Below are 26,085 nucleotides of genomic sequence, written 5' to 3'. Positions count from 1 at the left end.
ACCGGCTGACACACTCGTACGTGCTCTCACTGCTGATTGTGGAAATCTTCCCACATTGACAGAAGACCTTTCCAGAGGGTGAAATAATCCCCCAAACCTGATCTGAATTCTGTGTGTCGCATTAGTTTGAGTAACTTAATTTCCACCCCGTGCTTATCATTAAATTAACTGAACCTTAAACCTTTTTTTTTGGTCTTGAACCTTTTTTTATTTGACACCCAGCAGCGTTCACCTGTCGGGGGGGGGTGTCTCCTTTCAGCTTTAAATTGCCTCATTTGCTGTGTTTAAACTCCACAGTGTCCCATTTCATTTCCTTCATCTTAAGAAATAATAAATGTGAAATTTGTTGCAGATTATTTCACATCCGTCACTGTGAATGTGCCCGACTGGAAAAATATGATTTTACAGTTGTCAGAGCCGTCATGCCAACCGCCCCCCCACCGACCGGCCGGGGTTGATCTTATCCAGCAATGTGCAGAAATTATGTTTTAAAAATAGAAAATAAATAATGGTTCGCTGTCTGGCTGCAGCAGAGTCGCTCTTTGATTCAAAGAAGAAATAGATTGAAATAAACTGTAAAACCGGGTTCAATTCATCAATTTAACTCAAAAATCTAAAGTTTTGATTAACATGAACTCATGAACTTGATTACCGGTGAGTAGCTTGTACTCGTAGTTTTAAGAGAAACTGACTTTATTTGTTCTAGTAAGTAAAAAACACTTAATCAGGAAAATTTCTGTAATTTACTAATTTAGTGTCACTTATAAAAGCTGTTTGATCAATAATCCTTTTAAACCTATAAAATTGAGTTTGTTAGTTAACATTTTTGATGTGATCAGTTTTAACTTTTTGTTTAATCTTAAACAAACAGACTTTAAGCTGTAAAACATACTATATGTAGTTTCTGCCACTAGAGTCTCTCTCACATTAAAACAATAACAGAAGATGAAGTGTGATGAGGTGGTGAAGCAGCGTGGGATCATGGGAGTTGTTGTCTTCACCACCATTGGCGTCATTGCAGTCAGCTTCTCCCGGTTAGGATTCCTTCAGTGTTCATGGTTCAGGAGGTTTCTACCGGGAGCCCAATGATCCACAGAGGTCTCCTCCTTCATCCGGTTCAAATCTAGATCTAAACAGTGGATGGTAACAATGTGGCTTCAGACTGGATCAACAGTCAATGTATGACAGCTTCTGGCAGACAACCACAACGCTGACGCAGGCACAAAGGGGAGATGACGCCATCGACAGGCGACCGGTGAATAAAATGATTCATTTTAAGTGTCGCAGTTTGGCACTAAAGTGACATTTATGTGAAGAACTTTAAGGAAATAAACGGCGTGCATTGCCGATGAAAGCGTGGGGGTTCTTTAAGATGTAAAGAACGATGCTTCGGCGAGGAGGGTGGCAGACTGTCCTGACAGCAAAACGTGTGAAAAGTCACAGCTTGTAAGACTTCCTCTAATGATCTCTCCCTATTAGTCTCAACAGCAGGAAAAAAGGTCACAGTGCCTCCACCGATCTACGATCCACGTCTCGTTCACTTCCAGGGATACAAAAAAAAAGATCTCTTAAATGAATAAAATATGAGTAATATCAGTAACAGTTTGTTCTCCTCTTCCTCTCTCTGCAGATAATGTTTATAGGAAATGTCTCGCAAATGGGACGTGGGCGCTGAAGGGGAACTACTCCATGTGTAAGGCCATACTTCACGAGGAGGTAAGATGTGAAGCACGAAAACGTTAATCAGGACAGTCGAAGGTTAGCGGGAGGAAGACGAGTGGCTTATTTACGGCAGAATATGGATTAAAGGAGGTGTTTCTTGGGGGGGTTTGCTTGGAGCCTTAAAAAAGGACAAAAATACTATAATGTGCTGGAGGGCATCACTGGAAGGAATCGGCTTCAAAAGCACAAAGAGTTGCATTAAACAGGCCGACTGCAGGCGGCTGGTGTTTATAATGTAGGTGGGAGAGAGTCTGCAAATCAACCTGCAGCTATTTCTCTTCTAAAAAAGTGTTTCTGGTTAAAAGAAAAAAGCAGCTTTTTCCATCGTGAAGCGGTCCCTGCTGTGCTGCACATCTTTATCCGTTCACATGTTGTCGTCAGCCTCCACCTGGACGGCGTATTGTGATGTGCAGATGTGATGCTGCGCTTATTTTAATTAGGACTGAACACAGAGAGGGAGACAGACAGAACACGCTGACCTAAATCGAAGGCTGCAGGACAAGAAAAAGACATTTGAGTTGTATGTAAAATATAAAATGACATGGTGACTCAGTGTGTTTGTGTTTGACCATCTGCTGCAACTGAATATTGAATAGTTGAGTGAGTCTGTGAGTAACATCCAGGACGATCTATTAGCAGAAATTAGATATAATATTCATAGGTGTGTTTTTATTAGTGTGTGATCACCTGGAAATGAGAAAGGTCCTCTCTATATGGGAATTATTTGTCCCCCCCCCAATATCTGTGATAAAACGTCCATATTAAACCCTTTAAGATCACATCCTCAGTTATATTGTTCCCATATTTAACATTTTATGCCAAAAAAACTCAATTTCTTTGTATTTTTATATCAAAATCCAATAATTCCCTCTTACTGTAAAACTAAATGTGGAGCGTGCTTACGTAAGAACGAACTAACCGGTTTCAATCTTCAACTTTTAGTCTCCCAGTGAACACAACCTCAGAGACAGACAGAGGACAGATTGACGACAGCGGTACCGAGGTGATTTATGGGAGTTTCCTGATGGACTTATTGCTAACAGAAGCTAACTGTCGCTAACAGTAATGTTAGACGCCGTTAGCGATAAAAACACCTCTGTACTTTATTCCCTGTCGTCAAACAACTACAAAGCTCAGACTGGAAACCGGCGTCCCTGAACACAACACCAGACCCGCTGTAGGCGTCGGTTCAGAGGTCGGCAGCGAGCTCGAAGGTCATCGGTACGAGCGATCGATACGCTCAGTGTGTCTCATTGATGTGTGTGTTTTTAATCAGGCTTCGGATTCACAGAGAGATCAATTCATCTCTGATTTCTTCTGCTGTTTTTTGGTGGAGCAGTAATCAGATTACATCTCCACACTATAGATCTGTGAGGGAATCAGTGCGGCAGACTGAGACCCTTCATTTAGTGTTTTCCCAGAGACTCTCTGAGTCCGATCGATCCCCACAGAAGATGGATATAGACTGTCTGACCTTTTAAAGAATGTGTTTGAGTTTTCTTTTTTTTAATTTAGCCCTGAAATAAATCAGCGTGGCGGCGGCGGCTGCGGCGGCGGCGGCGGCGTGATTGACATCAGGATGGAAAGGAGGTTGTTAAAAAGCCTGTAGTGGAGCAGATATCTGTACAATGTGGAGTCTTATAGCAGGAGTCAGCTGTCAGAGCGACCCGAGGCGACTGGTGGCTCTTATATTATCTTGTCGGCCTCCCGTCTCCTCCCTTCTCCTCCTGTCTCCTCCCGACGCTCCTTCCTAAACCCCCCCCCCGTTTGCTGGATTTATACGTCGGGTCCCTTTTTTGCCAAATTTTTTCTGTCGTTTGCTCTCCGTGTTCACACACATACGCTCACATTAGGCAGAGCGATCATTCAGAGCGCAGTCACTCGTCATTCCTGCTGTCACGCCACCCCTGAGAGTGATTCCCTTTATAGGAGAGACGGGAGTCGAGGGTGGTGGTGAGGGGGGGGGGACAAAATGTGCAGTCCTTGTTTGGTGAAAAAATGTATTTTACTGCAGCAGAGGGACGCGTCCTCGTCGCTGCATTCAGGGGTTTCTTGAGTCGGGGGAAGCTGTGCACATCTGCAACTCTCAGGACGGAAATAACCACGTTCTATTGTATTTATGCACGGGAGTAACCGAGGTACAGACACTCTGGGAGGCCTCCAACACAGTTGTTTAAGCGGGTTTCCCACAAAATCTGCGATATTTCTGAAAGTTCGCACTCAAAGGCGTTTGAAATCGGATGCTAACGTAGGATTGGCTCTAAGAAAGACGTCAGATTGAGTTTTTAGTGCATTTTCAGCTGTGTTGTATGTGAGTTTTGTGCACGTGAGAAACGTCCAGATGTTAACTAGATTAGTAAGACTGCTGCACACACTCAACCGCCCCATAATGCATTGCGTCTCTTCTGACTGGACAGTTATAGCCAGTTGTTTGTTTTTTTACTAATTTCACCATAAAATTTACTTCTAAGACTGTTTGAATCCAGAAATTAACTAAATATCGTCAGTTTTTAGCAGCCAACACTCTGATATTAATGTTTACCTTTATTCTTTATTCTTCTTTTAATCCTGAACCACAAATAATTGATCTCAAGATTAAAGATTATCAAGATTTCCTTCGTTATGCATTTTCCAGTCGTAGCAAATAGGATGAAATCACACAATATGAAGACATATTAGATATATTTTAATAAAACCAGATTACTTTCCTAATGCAAAACATGCTTGACAAGATTATTTTGAAAACACATAATTCTGTTGTATATTTGGGGGACTGATGGACAAAATGTGGTTCAGTTACGCTTCAAACGAACTGATTTAGTTTGTCAGATTCCTCTTAAACGTGTCAACATCTCGAGACCCTGAGAGCTCAACAGCTTCAGAAAACACGTTCATCAATGTGCCAACTGAGGAAACACAGAAACACACAACAGGCTTTAGAAATAAACTAAAACATTATGATTGATTCAGATTCGAGCCCATTTTCAGTTGTTTTTTCGCCCAAAAGCTGATTTTCTTCTTATAAAACTGTGCAGGGGTCTGATGCAACCCTGGCAGCCAGAGACAGCCATCGGCGGGGTGCAGCCAAGGCGTACGAGAGGTGCATTAAAGCCAAAAAAGCTTGCTGTCAAAACCTCTGCCTGACTGCATCACGACGCCTCACCCCTCCGAGAACCCGGCGTCCCTTTTGTGTGTCTTTGTGCTTCTGACTGTGTAAATGTGCTAAAGTAGTCCGTCCTTGAAGGCATTCACGGCGGTTTACGCACACAAAAAAGTGACAACTTGAGAGTTTGAATTGTACCTGCTTCTTTCTCAGCCTCTTGTATCCTGCTGAAGTGATTGTGAGGCTTTCAAAGCTCGATGGAAGCAGGTTGTTTCAACCTCACTGTGGTCGCTGGTTGTTCGGCTGCGTTCGTATTAAAGCATCGATTCAAGTAATTAAAGGTCCAGAGTGAAACATTCAGGAGGATCTACTGGCAGAAATACAATATTATACTCATAGGTATGTTTTTATTAGTGCTTAATTACCTGAAAATAACATTTGTTGTGTTTTTGTTACGTTATCACAGTTGGAAAGGGAGGGTGAAGTGAGGGAGTTGCAATCAGCAGCTAGATGCCATTAAATTCTGCACACTGGTCCATTGAATTACTTTTCTGCCATTTTTTTGTGTAAAATAATGAAACTACGACTAATTATCGACCCAATATTATATATTATATATATATAATTTACATTTAAAGACCTTAACATTCAACCTTTTACATTCATGTAATCAATACAACATAAAAACACTGCATTTATTCAAAAAGGGAAGAAAAATAAACATAAAAACAAGGATGTTCTTCCTGTTTTAACAAATCTATTCATGAATTTAATCTATTAATCGAAATTATTGCAACATAAAACAAATATTTAGGAGAAAAGTACATTTTATACATCATAAAGTTAATATTATTATGTAAGATCTAAACTTTAAAGATCTGAACACAAACTGTATTCACTCTCTGATTTGAAATTTAAAAAATAAACATAATACAAACAGAGAATTGTTTAAAAAGTTACTATAAACAGAAAATAATCTCCTCAAAATGAATCTAAATCACTAATTTAACGCAAACTTCCTGCAGTTACTGAGTTCACTGTTTGAGTTCATTATACAGTTTATCTGTTGTTCTCTACTGTTATTGTTATTATTGAATATAATATGAAATATCAATAAAATAAGTCACTTTTTCAGTTTATTCAGTGATAGAAAAGGGCTCTATTAAATAAAAAGGTTAAGAAACTCTGCATTTAAATCAGATACAGATACACTAAAATAATAAAAGAAAATCCTGATTTGTTTACAACAAAAATACAACATTCCTCTCAGTTGTGTCCCTGTGAAAGGTCCAGACAGGATGGTTTTGTTTACAGATCGAGGTCTCGGAGGGATTCGGGGGAACTGGACTTTTAAATGTTTCCAACCATGTAATTCAATTTTTTGTGTAATATTGTGTTTGAGGGATGGCTCGAATTGACTAAATTACCCCTCTTTTTCTATTATTTCGTAAACTAGGTGACATATTTTATATCATATTTAATGTTGGACAGTAACAGCAGAGAACAACTAATAAACTGAACTCAAACAGTGAACTCACTAACTGAAGGAACTTTGTGTAAAGCCAGAGATTTGGATGAATTTTGAGCAGATTATTTGCGTTTTTTCCTGATATTTTTAGGAACATTTGATACAGTTCTCCGTCTGTATTGTGTTTATTGAATTTGATCTTTTTTCAACGTTCAAACAGACTTAATAGGCTTCTTTTTTTTATCAGATTCAGTGTTTTTTTCCCCCCGTATGTTTGCCATACTTGGCGTACTTTTCTAACGCAGGACGAGACTGTTTGTGTCTTTAGATCTTAAATAATAATCTATATTTCAGAAGAAATATTTAATCAATTTGAAACTTTGGTGATCCTCAGTGGGGGTCCCGACCTTGCTGCATCAAAATGATGATAGGAAACAATATTGAGCTGCAACAGGATCTCTGTACGTTGGATAATGGAGGTTAAAACCGATGTTGGATCATAAAGCCTGGTCTCAGTCTCCCGTTAATAAAGCTGCAGCTCAGTCCTGAACCCGTCGGAGGCTCTGAGTCTGAACAATGGCTGACCTGCTTAAACAAGCAAACGCATCATGTTACAGCTCAGATTTGCTTCTACAGGAGAACATAAAGAAAAAACAACTAATTTAGTTCAAACAATGTTATTTTCTCCCCGCTGCTGATGCTGATTCTCTTAATTAGACCTCACAGAGGAGGAGGGGAGGAGGAGGAGGAGGAGGAGGAGGAGGAGGAAGATGCTCCTTAGCTGCAGCCATTGATCCTAAAACCACTGAAGCTAATAAATCGTCTTTAATTGTACGTTTTCTCTCTGATATCCACTGATTTTGGTCGATAATCGAACCGATACCAATACCGAGTATCAGATTTGATCAGTATTTCTTACATTGTAGTGTTTAGGTTAAGATTCTTTATTGTACATATAACGTGTGAATATCCAATAAAACAGACTTATAGATCCAAACCAATCACCAACGAGCAGTAAAGAGTCAAACCTCGACCGCAGAGGTCAGAAAATGAAATATTTATTAGAGTCTCTTTGGAAAGGAAGTGACAAAGAACCTTTTTTCTTATTTATGAGGAATTGTTTCCCCATAAATGTCTGTCCCTGTGTGTATATTACAGACAGATAACAGGCAGACACAGTAAATGAATCAGGAGATACAGTAACACGCTGTTTGTCCACTGTAGACTTAAAGAGATTTGAGCCGCTTCACCAAAATAAAGTGAATGGGAGAGATGACGTGTTTCAGGGCGGGCGGGGCCGGGATTAAACATACCCACATTTAATCTCGGCGTAGACACCAGTAGGTTACATAAATCCACTTACAGCACAGATTACTGTTGGTAGTGTGGTTGGAAATCCGATCACAATGGATATCTGAGTCACAGACAGTGGTCTTAGGCACCAATTCAGAGCAAGATGTGTCTGTTGTTGTGTAAAGCTTTCAGCTTCAGCAGTAGTGCCACGAGGGCCTCGTGGATACTGCATGTGAGCGTGTGCACGTTTCACAAGCCTTAAAGCCAGGCCAGAGGGCGACAGTCACCCAGAAGTCTCAGAGGTGACAGGTGATAGGTAGGTTATTGGCATTATGGGTGGAGGGGCCTACCAAGAAATGACCACAAAGAGATGAAAAATGACTACGTAGAGAGGGAAAAACGACCTCTAAGAGAGAGAAACAAACACAAAGAAACAGAAAACAGTTACAAACTGATAAAAAAAAACATTAAGAGACAGAAGACGACCACAAAGAGATAAAAAATCAGCACTAAGAGACAAAAAAGGGCCACAAAGAGGTGCAAAATGACTGTAGAGACACAAAACAAGTACAAAGAGATTAAAAGCAACCACTAAGAGACGCACAGGGACTACTGAGATGAAAAACAACCTCTAAGAGACGAGAAATGACCATAAACAGACAAGAAACAGCCACAAAGATAGAAGAAACGACACTGTGGAAGAAAGAGAGAAACAAACAGGTTGTATCTCTGACCTCTGCAGACAATCTACATCCTCCAGCCAAACACACAGAGAGGATTTACAGAGGTTAAACACACATCTGGGCAGCAACAGGTTTCACTCTCTGGGACTTTAATTAATGTAAAATACTTTCTCTCATTACTGTTGGAAAGCAGGAAACAGGAAAGACAGGATGAGATAAAAATAAAAGTATTTAGGGAATACACAGTAAGAGACAAAAAGGACCACAATAAGATTTAAAACAACGTCAGCAACACAAAATGACTACAGAGAGACAAAAATGACTATAAAGAGACAAAAAAGGGCGACAAAAAGACACAAAATAACTACACAAATATGACAAATGACCAATAAGAGACAAAAAGACTACCAAGAGATGAAAAACGACCACCAGGAGACAAGAAATTACCATAAACAGACAAGAAATGACCACAAAGAGATGTAAAATGACTACAAAAATATAAAAAAGGGCTGCAAAGAGGCACAAAACAACCACAAAGAGACAAAAAGTAACTACACAAAGATGAAAAATGACCTCTGAGACACAAAACAGGACCACTAAGATGTAAAATCACTACAGAGACACAAAATAACAACAGAGAGACGTAGAAGGACCACAAACAGACAGACAACAACATTTAAGAGATAAACATCGAGCACTTAGAGACGTCTAATGTCGGGGGGGTCCTGCTGTCGTATAATCCCTCCACGTCTGAAGGATATCTGATGTTAGAAACAGCTGCTAGTTATTGATTCATTATTATATTAGAATAGTTTATTTTGTATTTATCACACTGAATAAATGAGTTTATTATTATTTTATTTAAAACTGTGCCACCCTCTTCCTCCTCCTCCTCCTCCTCCTCCTCCTCCTCCTCCCGTCCTAATAAGCTCAGCAGGGGTCCACAAAAACTCTCCACACAAATGAAAAATAGACAAAAGAGGATTTTCAGCCTTCTAAGTCTTTTTTTAAATTCTTTTTCATCCTGTGAATCTTGTTTCTGTGTTTCTTCGTCTCCCTGCAGAAGAAAGGAAAGATGCACTACCAGATAGCTGTGATCATTAACTTCCTGGGTCACTGCATCTCAATGGTGGCTCTGCTCATCGCTTTCTTCCTCTTCTTGTGTTTGAGGTAAGTGTCTGGGCCTCCTCGCCGCCGCCGCCGCCGCTACCCGCCCGCCGGTCCGCAGATAATCCTAAAGACATCCTTCATGTGACGGGAAACGTCAGTATTCCTAAGATCCCTCGTTCAAAGCGCCTCTCGTTCTTATTCAGAAACCGTTTGGTCATGGGATGAAACATTCGCTATCTCAATCCCGCAGATTGTAAAGGGGGTTTAAACGCCCGCAAAAAAAATAACTAGGGCACATTTCCCACACACGGGAATAATAACCCATCTGGAGGCCTGCTGGGACAACCGTTGGGTTTCTCCCACAAACCCAAAGTGAGAGAGGAAAAGGTCTTAGCACCCTCAACTGTTATCGATCCACGAGACACACCCCCGCCGCCGCCCCTCGCTGCCGCCAACGCCGCCAACGCCACCAACGCAACCAACGCCGCCAACGCCACCACCCCGGGGAAAGGTGAGAAAAGCGTGAAAGGGCAGAAGAGAGACGTAATGAACGTTTTACATCAGCTTCTGTTTGTGGGTAAAAATAACGACATTAGAGGAAAAAGAGTTCTGACATTTATTACTCACCTGCTTCAGTTTGTAATGAGGGGGGGGGAGAGGGAGGGAGAGGGAGGGAGAGAGAGAGAGGGAGGGAGAGAGAGACAGAGAGAGGGAGAGAGACAGAGAGAGAGGGGAGAGAGAGAGACAGAGAGAGGGAGAGAGACAGAGAGAGAGGGGAGAGAGAGAGACAGAGAGAGGGAGAGAGACAGAGAGAGACAGAGAGGGGAGGGAGAGTGAGAGGGGAGAGACAGAGACAGAGAGAGGGAGGGAGAGAGAGAGAGAGAGAGAGAGAGAGAGGGAGGGAGAGAGACAGAGAGAGAGAGAGAGAGAGAGACAGAGAGAGGGAGAGAGACAGACAGAGACAGAGAGAGGGGAGGGAGAGTGAGAGGGGGAGAGAGAGAGACAGAGAGAGGGAGAGAGACAGAGAGAGAGAGAGAGGGAGGGAGGGAGGAGAGAGAGGGAGGGAGAGAGAGAGAGAGCGAGAGAGGGGGAGGGAGAGTGAGAGGGGAGAGAGAGAGACAGAGAGAGGGAGAGAGAGAGAGAGAGAGAGAGAGGGGAGGGAGAGTGAGAGAGGGAGAGAGAGAGAGAGAGAGAGGGAGAGAGGGAGAGAGACAGAGAGACAGAGAGAGAGAGAGAGAGAGACAGAGAGAGAGAGAGAGCATGAATGAACCCATCAACATAGAAATATTGTAGGTTTATAATTTAGACAGATGACATGAAGAATGTAACTTTAACCCTTTAAGATCTCATCCTCAGTTTTATTGTTTCCTCTATTTAACAATTTATGAACATCAATGTTAGTTAGTTAGCTCTGAACAGAGGTTTGCTGCTGGTTCCAGATCTGCAGTGAGAAGCTCAAATATGTCCACTAATGTCTCTCATGAAGGTTTCTGACCCCTGGTTTAACATCAAAGGATTTATAATTGCAACCTCCAGCAACTCTTACTTTTAATCAAAGAACTTCTGCTCTTTCCCGTGGAAGCTCGTCTCTGTGTATCCGACGCGCTCGGGGTTTAACTTCCATTAAATTGTTCAGGTGGGATTATTTAGGGAGCGTGAGGGCAACCGCACCAATCTGCAGACGACCGTCACCTTCAACCCAAACCTTCCTCACCTGTGTTGTTAGATCAGGAAGAGGAAGGCATTAATAAATTAAACCGCAGTCACCTTTTTTCTGAAGTGTAAATTAAGTTTTTTTGACGACGGAAATGAAAACACACACCTGTGACCTCGGATATCGCTGCACCAGCTGCCTCACACACGAGCTAACAAGAAGCCTGTTTTACAGTCGACATACATTCAACGTTTAATGTACGATAGGTGAGACTTTATTGCTCCTCCGGGGGGTAAATTCACACATTAAAGCAGCACAGAGAGAAACTGAGAGTCAGAATGACTTTAATAGAAGCTATTTACATTAATTATGCAAATATTTGTGCAAAAGAAGTCAAATAATCTAACTCTGCCAAGCTATAAGTATAAAATTAATAATTCTGAAATCATTATATATACTCCATAGTACTGTATTATTCCTGAATTTACTGCACATTTATCATTATATAACATTATATACCTACTTAAATAAATACATGGTTGCAAAATAAAACCTCTAATTTATTTATTTAAATTAAACCTTTTAAGATGCAAACATCATTTTGAGGAGTTGACAGAAAATAACGTGGAAAAAACTAGTTAATTATTTAAAAAGTTAATTTTTACGAATAACCTCACCAACTTAAAAACTTGTGTTTGTGCCACCAATTATTAAATAAGTGGTAAATAAAAGTACCTTTGATTGTAGAGGAAAGACTAATTCCCTGAACTGAGTGTCGTACATTTGTTGAACATAATTTCCGTATTCATACTCATAGACTATTTATGTAGTTCAGACTTCACGGTGCACAACATAAATATTTTATGTATATTATATTTTAATGTTGTTTGTTTATAGCCCTGAAGAAAACCTACATGGTCGAAACATTTATTTAATATATCAGCAGATATACTGTCTGATGTATGATTGAGTCTTTCTATAATATTTTTCTTGTATTTTATATTTCATTTATTTCATTCTTTCTTTATCTGTTGTCTCACTGGGCTGCTGTAACATGAATTTCCCCTCAGGGATAAATAAAGTCTCAACTCATCTTTTCACCTCTGCCCGGTGTATTTTTAAAGAAGAACTGATTGTAATCCTGATCCTAATGTAACTGTAATCTGATTACATTTTTTATTTAAGTGTATTTTATGAGACAACAGAACAGTGTGACCTAAGAAAACAGAAAAAATGGAAAAAGGTTTTAGCAAACATGTGACCTCTGTCCAGTATCTAAAGAAAAGACAGTTTTCTTCACAACCAGTTCAAAAACTCCTTCTCGTACGTTAAAGTAGAATATCTGAGTACTTTCTTCACCGTTACGACTCTCATGACAAGAAACACATCAAGAAGAACTCGGGGACAAAAGATAAGAACATAAACGTGTATTTTTGTTAAAATAAGAAATATCTAAGTAAGTAAGTAATAAGTATTGATGAATTATGTAAGACAACAGAAAAATGTGACCTTTGAAAACAAAATGGAAAGATTTTTAGCATCAAACATTAATGTTAAAACATGTGACCTCTGCCCAGTATCTAAAGAAAAGACTCCTTATCGTACGTTAAAGTAGAATATCTGAGTACTTCCGCCACCGTTACGACTCTCATAACAAGAAACACATCAACAAGAACTCGGGGACACAAGATAAGAACATAAATGTGTATTTTTTTCCACTGTGTCTTTAATAAAGACGTGTCTGCAGGAGTGTTTCCTCTTAATTAATACACATCAGGCCATGCTGACCCCACCGGCAGGATGCCAAGGGAAGTGAGGTCACACAGAGTAATGAATACAGCTGAAAAAAAACCCTCCCTGATTGTGCTTCTGGCGCGGCAGTCGCTGCCGCTGTGATACTAATGGCAGCTCCAGTAACCGGGGTGACATAGTGGTGAAATTAGCTGCTCGTTTGTGGGACAACACCCTTTATACATCATAATTTTATATGTTTATTAGCACCCTTAAGGCTGCTTTTTGTGAAATATTGTAATTATTCAAAACTCTTTGTTGCAGCATTTCTATGCAGCTGTTGTCGTGTTAATGAGGCGGTTAATAAAAAACATAAAAAATGTATTTAAGGCACGATAAGACAAAGTCACGCTCACGCTCGTCTGCTCAGTCAGCACAAAGCCAGTGCAAGTGACACCTATTAAGAATTGATGCGTGCTGAAAAATAAATCATGTCATTCATGGCTGGCGGAGGAGGAAGCAGCCTTTGCTCGCTGATAATGCCGTCAGCTGGTGACAACAAACGCGGCTGTCACTACAGCGACCGAGGTTGGTTTTGTTCTGTCCGTTCGGTTGTGTTGCTTCTATTTTCGACCGCTCGCTCTGAGGCGGTTAAAGTGGATTTTAATTGTATCCTAGGGTCGATTTATTTACAGCATTAAAAAAAGAAAGAAAACACATCAGACTTTCAGGACGTGACACAAACAAGAGTGCAAACAGTGGGAATGAAATGTTACTTCATATTATATTATAGGGGGGTTGAGGGGCACTTTGTGGCTCTTCATTATTCATATACATCCTCTTTATTTCCTGTTTTTCCCTGAGATTATTTACAGCGTGAGCTCAGAGCTGAGGAATATCTAAATTACTGCCTTTGTTTAAAATACACTCTGGAGAAAGACACATATTTCCCGCCAGTTCGGTCGCATGTTTTTGCTTTAACATCACGTCTTTTCCTCTCTGCGTGAAGTCATATTATTTTTTTCCAGGAACCCGAAGGAGAAATGTGGGAAAACGAAGCATCGAAGCGCAACAGAAAACACTGGGTTCACTTTTGTGTTCAAAAGTAAACATTAAGTAATTTAAGCCTCATAATACAGCCTATTAAGTCTAAATTACCATATAAGCTCACATTTTCGGGAGGTTTCCCTGGCGTTCAAATCTACCAAGAGCAAATGTAAAAGGACAAAACTGTTTCCTTGATGAGATTATGTTTACCTCTCTCATGTCTGTGAGTATGAAGCCACAGCAAGGAGGTGGGTTACCTTAGCTTAGCATAAAGACTGGTGGCAGGGGAAAGAAACTTTTACCATCATGTTATATATGTTGTTTATTTCATCTGTATGTTTGAGCCTCATAATGCAACCTATTAAGTCTAAATTAACATTTATTAGCATTATTAATAATAATAATAGGTCTAAACAAGGATGCATTAGCCTCATGTTTTATGACGTGGTGGCGACTCTGCAGTTTATGATTATTACTTCTATCACAATAACAACATGTTGTTGTTTTGTTGTTATGAAATTACAGAACTACAATAATTAAGAAAACTCAGCTGTCAGACTTTCCAACAATAAGCCTTCATCAGCTACGTGTCCAGTTCAGTTTCAACACACATTTTAAATGCAAAAACATTTATTTTATTCACATATAAACTTCATTCATTTCCATATATTTTTTTCTCAAAGCCACAGGGAGCCACTGGAGAGGAGCTTATATATTATATTATAAAACAATGGCCAAGAGTCAGAGAGTCTATTAAGTCTGTATGATTAATATAAACTATAAAAAATACATAATGCAGACAGAGAATCGTATAAAAAGTTCCATAAACAGGAAATAATCGGCTCAAAATTCATCCAAATCTCTCAAAAACTTCCTGCAGTGACTGAGTTTGTTATTTGGGTCCATTGTACAGTTTTGAATATAATATGAAATATACATAAAATATGTCTCTGGGGGTCCCTCTGTGCTAGAGATTGGGGGTTTTATTCTCCTCTGTTTGTCTCACAGGAGCATCCGCTGCCTGAGAAACATCATCCACTGGAACCTCATCACCGCCTTCATCCTGAGGAACGCCACCTGGTTCATCGTCCAACTGACCATGAGTCCCGAGGTGCACGAGAGTAACGTGGTACGTATCGCTTTATCTGCCAGTTATGATATCATGCTATCACACAACTCAACAACATATAAAACATAATCTACTGTTTATACACATTTTAAAGTGCAAATATCACATCTTTTATATCTTTTTTTTTTATCTTTAATGAAAGAAATTATGAATCAACTCGTCCTCTTTCCCCACAGAATTCATTTGAATGTCTTTGTTGCCGCTGACAAGCAGCCTGTTATGTTAATAAGTTTGCCGAATCCTCGCTGGCGTCCTCAAGGACAATGCAAAAAAAACTTTCAAGTGTTTCAAGAGTCAGCTGCTGCATTCATGAGCTCCACAATAGGTGTCAGATGAACACAAACAAGTGCAGGAATGTCGAGCTGTGTGGCCATGAGCCTCCAGAAGAGTTTCAGCACTCGTCACACATTCTTTAATGTGATCAGCGTCTTTATTTCAGATCAGTTATTAAACCTTCAATGAGAACCTTGAGACCCGTACGCAAGCATTTACACTGGTTGTGTTTCTCTTACGTAATCGCCCGCATGTTGCCGGGGAAATAAAACTTGTATTACAGACGATTGGCAAACATGGATGTCATTAAAGAGAACGTTTTTCTCACATTAAAGTATTCAGAAACCAAAGTGGAGCTCGGTCCGTGTATCTTTGGGTCATTGGATTTTCCTTTCAGAAACGGGTATTAAAAACAGAAAACGAGTGGTTATTTGATTTTCGTTTTAAAATACAAACATTAAAATTGAAATAGAAGGCGTTTTTCTTTTTCATGGTCAAAAAGGGATGAGCGAAATTTTAAAAAATATTCGATTTTCATTTTCTATTTCATATAACAAAAAATAAAATCACTAGAAAACAGAAAACAGAAACGGAAAAAAGGCCTGTTGTTTCATATTCTGAGACCGGATGTTGTCATTTACAGGACGGTGCTGTGGAGAGGAAACAGAAGGCTAGTCGGGTACGGCACTGCGGTCGCGCCAGCCGCTCCTACATTTTACTTACGCCCATATTGCGACCTTTACGGTAACTGCACAGAGAAGACCAGCTTACGGTTTTCAAATTAAAAGTAGTATTAAAAGGCAATTTTGACTGGTTGCGTTTTTTATATTGACTCATTCGTGTAAATAATGAAGACCATTGAAAGCTACTGAAAAGAGGTGTGTCTTAACCAGCCAGTGTAGTCATGTGATCCACCACTGATTTGGAGTCATTAGGTCACATGACCTGGGCACTATTGAGCTAAAATGCTGTATTATTCATAAAGAATATTAATATCAATTATGAGGGAAGATATACCATCCATAGCAAGTAGCTCAAATATATGAAAATACCACTTGGAGGTACAAATATGGACTTTTATTGTCTAATTTCTCCACATTGGTGCAGTAAAAATGTATACTTGTAGTCTTAGATGTGTAAAAGTCAAATATACCATCCATAGCCAGGAAACACTGAGCAATATGTTTTTACAGTACCTCAAATAAGGTCAAATATGCAATCTCTGGAGGCATAAATATGAGACTTTTATTTTGGCATTTCTCCACACTGGTGCAGTAAAGATACTTGATGTAATTTTATTCATCAGGGGCGCATGAAACACTTTAATGTAACATATTTTATTTTAAATGTAGGTTTTAATTATAGCTTACTGATCTAAATACCTTTATTTTGAAAACTGGAAGTAGATAAGCTGTTTCTCCGCATTTACCATAATCCTGAGAATACTTGTACACTCGAAAAAGTGCGGCTGATTTGACCACGGAGATCAGACTCACGGCTGGATTGACCGCAGTCGACTAGCCTACTGTTTCTTCTCCACAGCTCCGTCCTGTAAATGACAACATCTGGTGAAAATGACCAAAAGATACACGGACCGAGCTCAGGGAACAGTTGAACTCAAAGAACTTGTTAAAACTTTTAATAAAAATATTTTGTTTTGTAGATTTGGTGCCGTCTCGTCACCGCCTCCTTCAACTATTTCCACTCCACCAACTTCTTCTGGATGTTTGGCGAGGGCTGCTACCTCCACACCGCCATCGTCCTCACCTACTCCACCGACAAGCTCCGCAAGTGGATGTTCATCTGCATCGGCTGGTGTACGTACTCCAAATTGTGGGAAATACTCGTATTTTCTGTCTCGCTGAGAGTTAAACGAGAAGAATGACAAAATTAGGTTTTATAGGGCGGTAATGTGCCAGGCTAACTGTTTCCATTTGCTTCCAGTCTTTATGCTGAGCTAAGCTATCTACCTCCTGACTCGAGTTAAAAAATATATTAACCGACATCTCGAAGCTAAATAATTAACATTTTATCTTGTTTGGTTAATTTGTAAACAAACAGAAGAGTAAAAAGGACAAAATTAGGTTTTATGGGGAGTTATGTGCCAGGCTAACTGGCTCTTGCTGAATAATTGGTGCGTGGACAGTGGAGAGCGGTATCAGTATTTCTTTCCATTAAAACCTTTGAATTATATTCCTCAAAATGTGGAAGTATTTGTCAGTTTGGGTACATTTCATTGCAGCAGAACCGACTGAAGGTCAGACACGCATTCGCCCCAACAATGGGAGCCGTTGACTTGATGGAGATTCCAGGATTTCGTGTGGCAGCTGCGAAATGTATTGGTGTGGAGTTCACTAACACCCCGTTTCACACTGTCAAACTGAACTATGTGCTGCTGAGATTAGGTGTATTGTGCCAGCTGGATTACATTTCCCCCCGGGGCCAGCGGGAAGCCTCCGTGTGAAGAGGAGACGGCAGCGCATTTCAGAACGGCTGTGCAGAAAAATAAATAAAGATTCAATTTTTATTTGCTTCGCTTTTTTAAAAAAATCCTGAAGCCTTCAAGAGCAGAAATATTATTAAAGAGTGAGCGGTGTGGACGGGAGATGAAGAACAACAAGATAAATTACATTTTTCGAGTAATCCGGGGCCTGTGCGAGCAGATTTTCCCGAGGGTTTAACCGTATATGTTGCTAATGAAGTGGAACGTTTCCAGAGACATGTGCAGCTGGCAGAGTCTTCGTGGTCCCCGTTAAGTAACGACTGCTTTATTATACTCCTGCGAGTCAGTTAATCAACGACGGTCGCTCGGCTTTATCACCAGCCGGAGTCCAGCTTTTAAAAATAAAAATTCATTCACAAAAGAAATATTCAGATGGTGACAAGTCTTGGCTCGAACGCGCTCACGGATCTCGGCTTCATGAGCAACAATTGTTTTGACAGAGCTTGGCAGAGCTTCACAGAATGAAAGACAAGGATTTCATACTGCGAGCGTGAAATCCCCGGAGAGATATTTTCTGATCTGAATAGCAGAGAAAAGATTAAAGAATCTGTCACTTTTATTTTACTCTTCTTTTTTGTTTTTGTTTTTACTCCACAGGTATACCGTTCCCTATAATTGTGGCGTGGGCCATCGGGAAGCTGTACTACGACAATGAGAAGTAAGAAGGACAAAGTCAGACTGCATGAATGGTTATTAATAACCTGCTGTAATCACATTGTACAATATTCTTAATTACACATTATCCCTGCGGTCAGTTTCACTTTGATTGGGAGCGATTGGGGCTTGATTGATGTAAGTGGTCTCTTTATTACACAGGTGGAATATGCACTGAAAAATAACCTTTAATGGATGAAGCTGGTGATATTTTCGAGTTTTTGTTCATAAAAAGACAAAAAAACAATATTGACTTGATGTTGACTTGACTTTTTTATCATTTAGTGACTTTAAACTGACATATTTTATGGAATATTTCATATAACAACCGTACAACGAACCCAAACAGTGATCTCAGTAACTAAAGCACCAAATATGTATTAATCCACAGCTCAAAGTAGTTCCCAACAGTGAGCAGCTGTTTCAGTAAATTGTTTTCCACAGATTTTTGACACATGAGGGATAAATATAAACACACTGCTCGATGCAAACACCTTTTCATTAAATTCCTTTAAAGTCTTCACTGCGTATAAATCAGCGGAGTCTGGACAGGCTCGGATATAAACTGCAACCTGTCTGGTCGGCGGTAACTCTAGTTCGCTGATAAGAGCCGTCGGCTGCCGGGAGCCGGACTGATAAGAGCTGTGAGAGTGAACCCAAACAGTGCAGTTGTAATGCTGAAGGGGAACTACTGAATGGAGAGATCATTCGGGGCAGCGGGTCGCTAACGGGTCACTAACGGGTCACACACATGGGCAAAATGGCTAGACAGCGACCCCCGTAGAGAGCCGCACGTTTCATTGATACGGAGGAAATTTGGTACACATGTAGATTACGTCCGGACGTGCAGAAAACAGGAAGTTGTTTGTAACTTGACCCGATCATCGCTGCTTGCAGCTTTAATTTTCTGTGGGTTCTTCCTCCAGCAGCTCATTACACATTATGATTAATGCAGCTTTAAATAAACACAATCTACATACAGGTCAGACTCTTGCTGTTGGACTTTATGTGCATGCAGATCTAAATACGTATTAAACCACCACTGAAAATAGTCCCCAACGGCAGTTTGATAAAAGTTACTGTGTCAAGCTGTTTCAGGAAAATAAATGAGCCTTTTTAAAAATTAAACTTTATATTTTTGACCCATTTTTATAGATTTAGGTCCTCAGTAGGAACCGGTGTGTTTGGGGCTGTTGAGAGACAGTTTTGGGTCTAGTTGTGGACTATATGAAACACATCTTACCCTCTTTTTGACTTCCAAGTGAATAAATCAACCAGTGCAGTTAGATATTTAAACATTTATGTTATTTTACTCGTATTATCTAAAATTAGCTTCCATTTTTCTTGATTTCCAGCGCAGTAAAGCGTCTCTTACTCTTCTTTAGAAGATAATCAACCAAACAAGATAATTTTTTAACTCGAAATAGTCTCATTGCACCACCAGATGTTTTCATTTGTTTCAAGAAAATGTGTTTTTTTTAAGGATTCAATTCTTAACAAATTGATCCTGAACACACTGTAATTCATATTCTGGGTAAATTACTGACTGGAAAAACATGTTTAAACCCTCTGAGCACAAATCAGGAACTTGGAACTGAACTCGGAGGGCAATTACACCATTAAACACGTCTGCCTGTTCGAACTAAGCTTGACTGATTGCCTCTGTTGACATTTCAGGTGCTGGTTTGGAAAGCGAGCTGGCGTATACACAGACTACATCTACCAAGGTCCCATGATTCTTGTGTTGGTGGTAAGAGTTTTCTTTTTCTTTTTTCTTTGTCCTTCAGTAGCAGCATTCAGCACAGTTTTACATAACTTCCTGATACAATTAGTCTTCATTATGGCTTTAAAATGCCTCGCAGGCGTGAAGTGTTGGAAACCTCAACACATTCTTCATGTTAGCGATGATAAATGTGACGTTCTAACAGTCGAAATACCAAGTATAACTTTTAAATCTTTGCAACTTGGCAAGTTGCGAAAAAATATGGGAATCATTTTGGGTTCTGTGTTGAAAAGCAGGAATGAAATCCAAGGATATGTTCAGGCTTGTTTGTACCTATTAGGAATTATCTCCAACACTGGGTTATTTCCATATCCTCAAGGGAAATTTGATGCTCTTATTTCACTATTTCATCAGGCGTATCAATCTTTGTGCTGTCACAAGCTCTCTCATCGGCATCCAGCAGCTAAACTTTAAATTAAGATGATATATAAGATGGACATCAACCACCTGCGTGTGTCAGCATTCAAAGCGAAGCTGGTGTTATTGTGACTCTTCCTCACCCTGGCAAACAATCCGCGTGAAGCCAGACGCTCAGCCCCCCCCCCCCCCCCCTCCGCAGGGCTCGTGTGAACGATCCTGCAGATTTTGGAGATTGTCTGGGGACTCAGCCCGGCTCCTTGTACAAGCTTTAGTCATCTCTCGTCTGGACTACAGTAATTCCCTCCTGGCTGAGCTTCCAAAATACTGTCCTCAGTCCTTATCCACATGCATGCCTTCACACTCCGACTACCACTACCTTTGCAAGCACTCCCCCGGCTGTGGCGATTTGGCCCTTTTTCTGCTCAGTTTGGGCTGTTGTTTCTTTCTCCCTGCTGGGTCTCCAGTGGTGGAGTGACCTTCCCTTCCCTGTCAGAAACAGCACATTCCCTTATCTTCTCCCCTTAGTTGAAAAAGTCATCTCGCCAAGAGGCTCTTTATGTTTCTGCCTCTGCTGCCTCAGTCTCCCCCTGAAGCACACATCTGCCTCCTTCAATATCTCTCTTCTTCTTTTTCAGCTGAAAATGCTCCAGTCTTGCTTTCAATAGCAAGTTCTCTCTGGCTTTTATCTCTTTGCTTAGCACTTGATCCTGCAGGATCATCGGCAGGTCACCAGAATATTTGTGGTATCTCCTGTCGGGGCGTGGGGTTTGGGAGGAAGGGGGGGGGCTGCGGTTGTGAACTTTCCATGCCTCGCCATCGGTGGCTTTTAATGTCAGGAATAAGCTGATGTACTGCTATAACGAATAAATACAGGATGTTATTAAAAATGTTAACGTAAGCACAAATGCATCGGGGTTAGCGGGGACCAGCGGGGATAGATGGTTCTTGAAAGATTGCCATGCATCTGTTCAGGCCAAGGTCAGGTCAACTGGTCCTGGAAAGTATTCCTACAGCTATTTTTGCTCCCATGTTACATCATTCACACCTATCGCATGAGCTATTGATTTTGTCATTCATCACATTGTGGAAATGTAATCTCGAGGAGCACTTCAGATAATCAAGAATCAGTTTTGGGTTATTACTGACGGATAAAGCTGACGAAAAACAAAACAACGGATTGATCCCGCTAAACGAATGTTATCAGCCAGCAGAGTCGGATGTAGGTTAATCTTTCTCGTGCCGTAAGTGTTCCAAAAACTATTAACGGTGGTGTAACATGTTCCACACACACACTGTGGTTTATTTTGGGTCTCACACCCGCCGTCCTGCTGCCAGAGAGCGAAAGAAGAAGAAATAATCTGAGTATAAATACCACAATACACAGCAAAACACCACAAAAATACATTCATCTTCTCCTGTATGCGTTTTCCTATATTCATTACACTATTTATTATTATGTTATTTAGATGTGATTATGTGAACATACATTTATGTGCAGTTAAGTCATCACATGTAATTTACCCTCCATAATGAATGCAAATGTTGAAAAAGGGCAAACAAAATAACAATGTGGTCAAAAAATACAGTTTATCTTGTGAAATATACTTAAAACATAAAATAATGCATCCAAACTACAAGTGTCGGCAGCTAAAAGTACTTAAAGAATCAACAATAAATGTATTATTATGCATAATATTATAAATATAATATATTACTGTTTTATAATATCATATATATTTTATTTATATTATATATTACAGTATAGTTATTTAAAAAAGACACACAGAAGAACAAACTGTTTCCTTTCTCCTGTAACAATGAAGTGAACAAGAGTATTTCCTTTTCTCATCGGTTTGGGTTTTCATTATCAGGCTGATAGCTTGACTTCCTCTCGTGTCAGTCAACGAATTCGACAACAACATGTGGTTAGAAATTGAACTTTTAACAATAATTTAACTGATTTCCAGCAAGTTTCTTTATTTTTATTCCTCCAAATATTGTAAAACAATAAAATACAATAAATAAAAATAAATAAATAAACATCAAACCACTGAGGCTGTAACATTACTCCAAAATAAAAGCCTTGGGGGAATTTCTCCAAACGTCCAGTTGGACTTGAGCATGAAGTGATTACAGTCTTTGGTCAAAGGTCAAAGGTCAAGGTTACTGTGACCTCACATCCATTACATTCTTGTGAAAGTGGTATTTCAGGAGCGCTCGGAGGGAATCTCATCACATTCGGCACAAACGGACTCGAAGATGAACTGATTAGATTTTGAACGTCAAAGGTCGCCGTCACCTCACAAAACACCTTTCTGGGGAAATAAATTGAGAATTCATTCACTAATTATGACAAAATAAGATAAAACATTGAAGATATTCGAAGACAACTTCACTGTGAATTCTTTTATGGACATTATTCAACGTCATAACTCAGGAACTGAAGAAGAGATGATGACAAATGATGAAAATGTTTGTGAATTGTCCACATTTAAGAATTTGTAGCTTCTTTGCAGCAACATCTGCATTTAAAGCTACAACTTTAATTATATAATTATATTATATTATGTGTTTATATCCAGTTGGAGCTCAGCTGTGGCTGGAAAGTGTTTAATAACTCAAGTATTGTTGCCTGTGATAGTTACATTAGCCTCCATTAGGTCTCTAGGAGTGGAGATGCTGTTAGCAGCAGAGCTTCAGTCAACAGATTGGTGGTACATTTAGATCCATCCAGGGGTTGGCGTACCGATGTAGTCTCTCTATAACGTTCCCGGTGAATCTTTACGTCCCTAGTTACACACAAACAGACATTCGGCAGGACAAGAACAATCAAACTCAACAAAGTCAAGTCGAATCAATGTTATTTATATATCACAAAGTTGCCTCAAGGAACGTCACAATCTGTACAGCGCACATCACCCTCGGCCCAGATGAGGAACAGCTCCCATTAATGGGAGGAAGAGCAGTTTGTTCCTCCCTGAAAAGGGCTTCAGTGTTGTGAATCAAGTCCAGTCTTTATCTTGATTTTGGACCCCAAGGTTCTTGTATGAGTCCACCCTATTTACTTCCTCTCCCTTGATCACAGCCAGGACAGAGGGCCTCCTGTTCCTCTGATAGTCCACCACAAGCTCTTGGATTATACTTATATTGAGCTTCAGGTGACTGTCGGGTCATTGCACCATGTGACGAAGCTCTCTATAAGTCCTCTGTGCTCGTCTGTAAAAAATAGTCTCCAAGTGAAGACAGCGTGTTTCTCCCGAGGGTTTTCCCATCAGAAAGAATCCTGCATCGACCAATAAGATTCAATATATAACCTGTAATTTATCAGTCAGCGGAGGTCACGTAAAGCGAGTTGAGCTGCTCTCATTGGCTGCTCTTGGTTTGGATTATGTTATATGTTTGTGAACAGATTTGAGGAGAGAAACAGTCAACAACAGAATCTGGATCCAGATCTGATCAGCACTGTTTGACAGTTTGATCTGAGTTTGGTGCGTTGAGCTGGACGGACTCACTGAGAATGAGCTGTCAATCACAAGGTAGCCCGCGCCCTAAAGCATACCCTGCTTTACGGTCTGTTTTACTCTAAATGGGACCATCGGTTACTAAATGAACATCATGCTGTATGGAAGAAGACTGAAACTAGAGACTGAGACCATAAACTCATCAGGAAACTGTTTACTGAGCTCATAAATCAACTGAGAAGTCGACTCATTTCTCCATAAGACTGAATGGTATCTGTGTGTTATTGCAACCAGTGGAGCTCCCCCTGCTGGCCGTTACATAGACTGCAGGTTTCAGACACTTCCTTGAAGCTCTGTCCATAATCTGAGAGGAAATACCAGGAAACAACCACAGTCATAAATATAATATAGAATATATAGAAAGAGTCTCACATTGCTGTGTTTGATTTTCAGATCAATTTCATTTTCCTCTTCAACATCGTGAGAATCCTGATGACCAAACTTCGAGCCTCGACCACATCGGAGACAATCCAGTACAGGTAAACTCTGATAAAAACCGTTTCACACCTTAAATAATTCATGTTTCACTCTTGATCGGTGGAGTGTCGCCTCCGTCTAAAAGACGCCTTTCTGTCACGCTTGTCTGATCACCGGTCTCCTCCGGTCTCCTCAGGAAAGCAGTGAAGGCCACGCTGGTTCTTCTTCCTCTCCTGGGAATCACCTATATGCTGTTCTTTGTCAACCCGGGGGAAGATGAGATCTCTCAGATTGTCTTCATATATTTCAACTCGTTTTTGGAATCCTTCCAGGTACGATTCAACCCAAGGGTCAGGACCCCCAGTAGGGCCTTTTATTCATTTTAAGGAGTGTATGAAAATCTTTAAAATGTATTTTTTAAATTTCCTCTCTGATAAACAACCTCGTCCTGCTTTTAAAAAGTTAAAACCAGGGTGCAAACTACACGGTTTGTTAAATTCTGGGGGGTCTCCGACAATACTTATACTAAAATACTGACAATATGCTATTTTTGCCTTACATTTCTATATTTCTGCATCTTTAACATCATAGATTATGTGTAAAATTAGTCTATTATCAATGTATATATGTCATTAACTGATTATTAAATATCAGAAGTAGACCCCACGTGGTCTTAGCTATGAAGTAAGCTCACAGTATAGTTCACACCCTGGTTATAACACCCAAAGAGCTAATAGAAGAAAACATTAAATCTGTCAAATAAAGACGCCTTTTAAGTCTGTAAGATTGTTAAAAAGTTAGAAAATACATAACACTTGTATAAAAAGTTGCTAAAAATATCAGTAAAATTAATCTCTGATCATATTAACAGTAATAATCTGCTCAAAATTCATCTAAATCACTCGTTTTACACAAACTTCCTGCAGTTATTTAGTTCACAGTTTATGAACTGTTCTCTTCTGTTATTGTTGTTATTGGATATAATATTTACTTTTTTTACTCACTGATAGAACAGAAAAGGTTGAGAATCGCTGATTTATCTCACAAACAGTGAATATTCAGACCTTTTAGAGACAATCTGAGTGTAACGTCGTCTCTGTGGATGTATTTATTTTATATAAACAGCAGTGAGTTGGACGGTATCGTTACCGTGTTCCTCCGCGGAGATGATTGAACGAACGCCAATGTGCGTCGAGGTTTTGAACGCCGTCCTGTGTGTGCTTTTTGATGATGTTTTCTCCCTTTATCTCCCTCCTCCTCTCACACAGGGCTTCTTTGTGTCAGTATTTTACTGCTTCCTAAACAGTGAGGTAAGCAAATTCACATCCTCTTATTGATCTAACATTTTATGTCTCCCTCTCTCTCTCTCTCTCTCTCTCCTCCCTCCCTCCCTCCCTCCCCCTTTTTGATTCACACAATTATTTATAATGCCCTTCTTTGGGCGCTCCCACTCTCCCTTTTGGTGGCTGCTGCTGTGTGTTATTGCAGGGAATTGAGTGATAAAGCTTGAAGCACTTATATTTAGGGCACAATTAAGACTTGTCATGTACTGACATAAGTGACATCACTTTCTACTCTTCATGACAGTGTCAGACCTAATTTGGTTCTGCAGAGAAATCAGGGGTGAGACCCAC

At 40.1% G+C, this 26,085-nt stretch overlaps 1 protein-coding gene across 3 annotated transcripts in view; it reads left to right on the top strand.

Moving 5' to 3' along the window:
- The window catches only part of LOC127373326 (corticotropin-releasing factor receptor 1), a 55,794-nt gene that overhangs the window by 25,939 nt on the left and 3,770 nt on the right, over positions 1-26,085 (top strand). For all 3 annotated transcript variants that reach the window (XM_051417727.1, XM_051417726.1, XM_051417728.1), the window contains 9 exons: positions 1,631-1,716; positions 9,333-9,439; positions 14,820-14,940; positions 16,877-17,030; positions 18,314-18,374; positions 20,048-20,120; positions 24,428-24,513; positions 24,648-24,783; positions 25,720-25,761. In XM_051417727.1, coding sequence (XP_051273687.1) covers positions 1,631-1,716; positions 9,333-9,439; positions 14,820-14,940; positions 16,877-17,030; positions 18,314-18,374; positions 20,048-20,120; positions 24,428-24,513; positions 24,648-24,783; positions 25,720-25,761 — 866 coding nt within the window. The remainder of the gene's footprint in view (positions 1-1,630; positions 1,717-9,332; positions 9,440-14,819; positions 14,941-16,876; positions 17,031-18,313; positions 18,375-20,047; positions 20,121-24,427; positions 24,514-24,647; positions 24,784-25,719; positions 25,762-26,085) is intronic.

The sequence above is a fragment of the Dicentrarchus labrax genome, unplaced genomic scaffold, assembly GCF_905237075.1.
Source record: "Dicentrarchus labrax unplaced genomic scaffold, dlabrax2021, whole genome shotgun sequence".
NCBI lineage: Eukaryota > Metazoa > Chordata > Actinopteri > Moronidae > Dicentrarchus > Dicentrarchus labrax.
The sequence above is the reverse complement of the archived record's forward strand: the minus strand, read 5'-3'. Positions and strand labels throughout refer to the sequence as shown.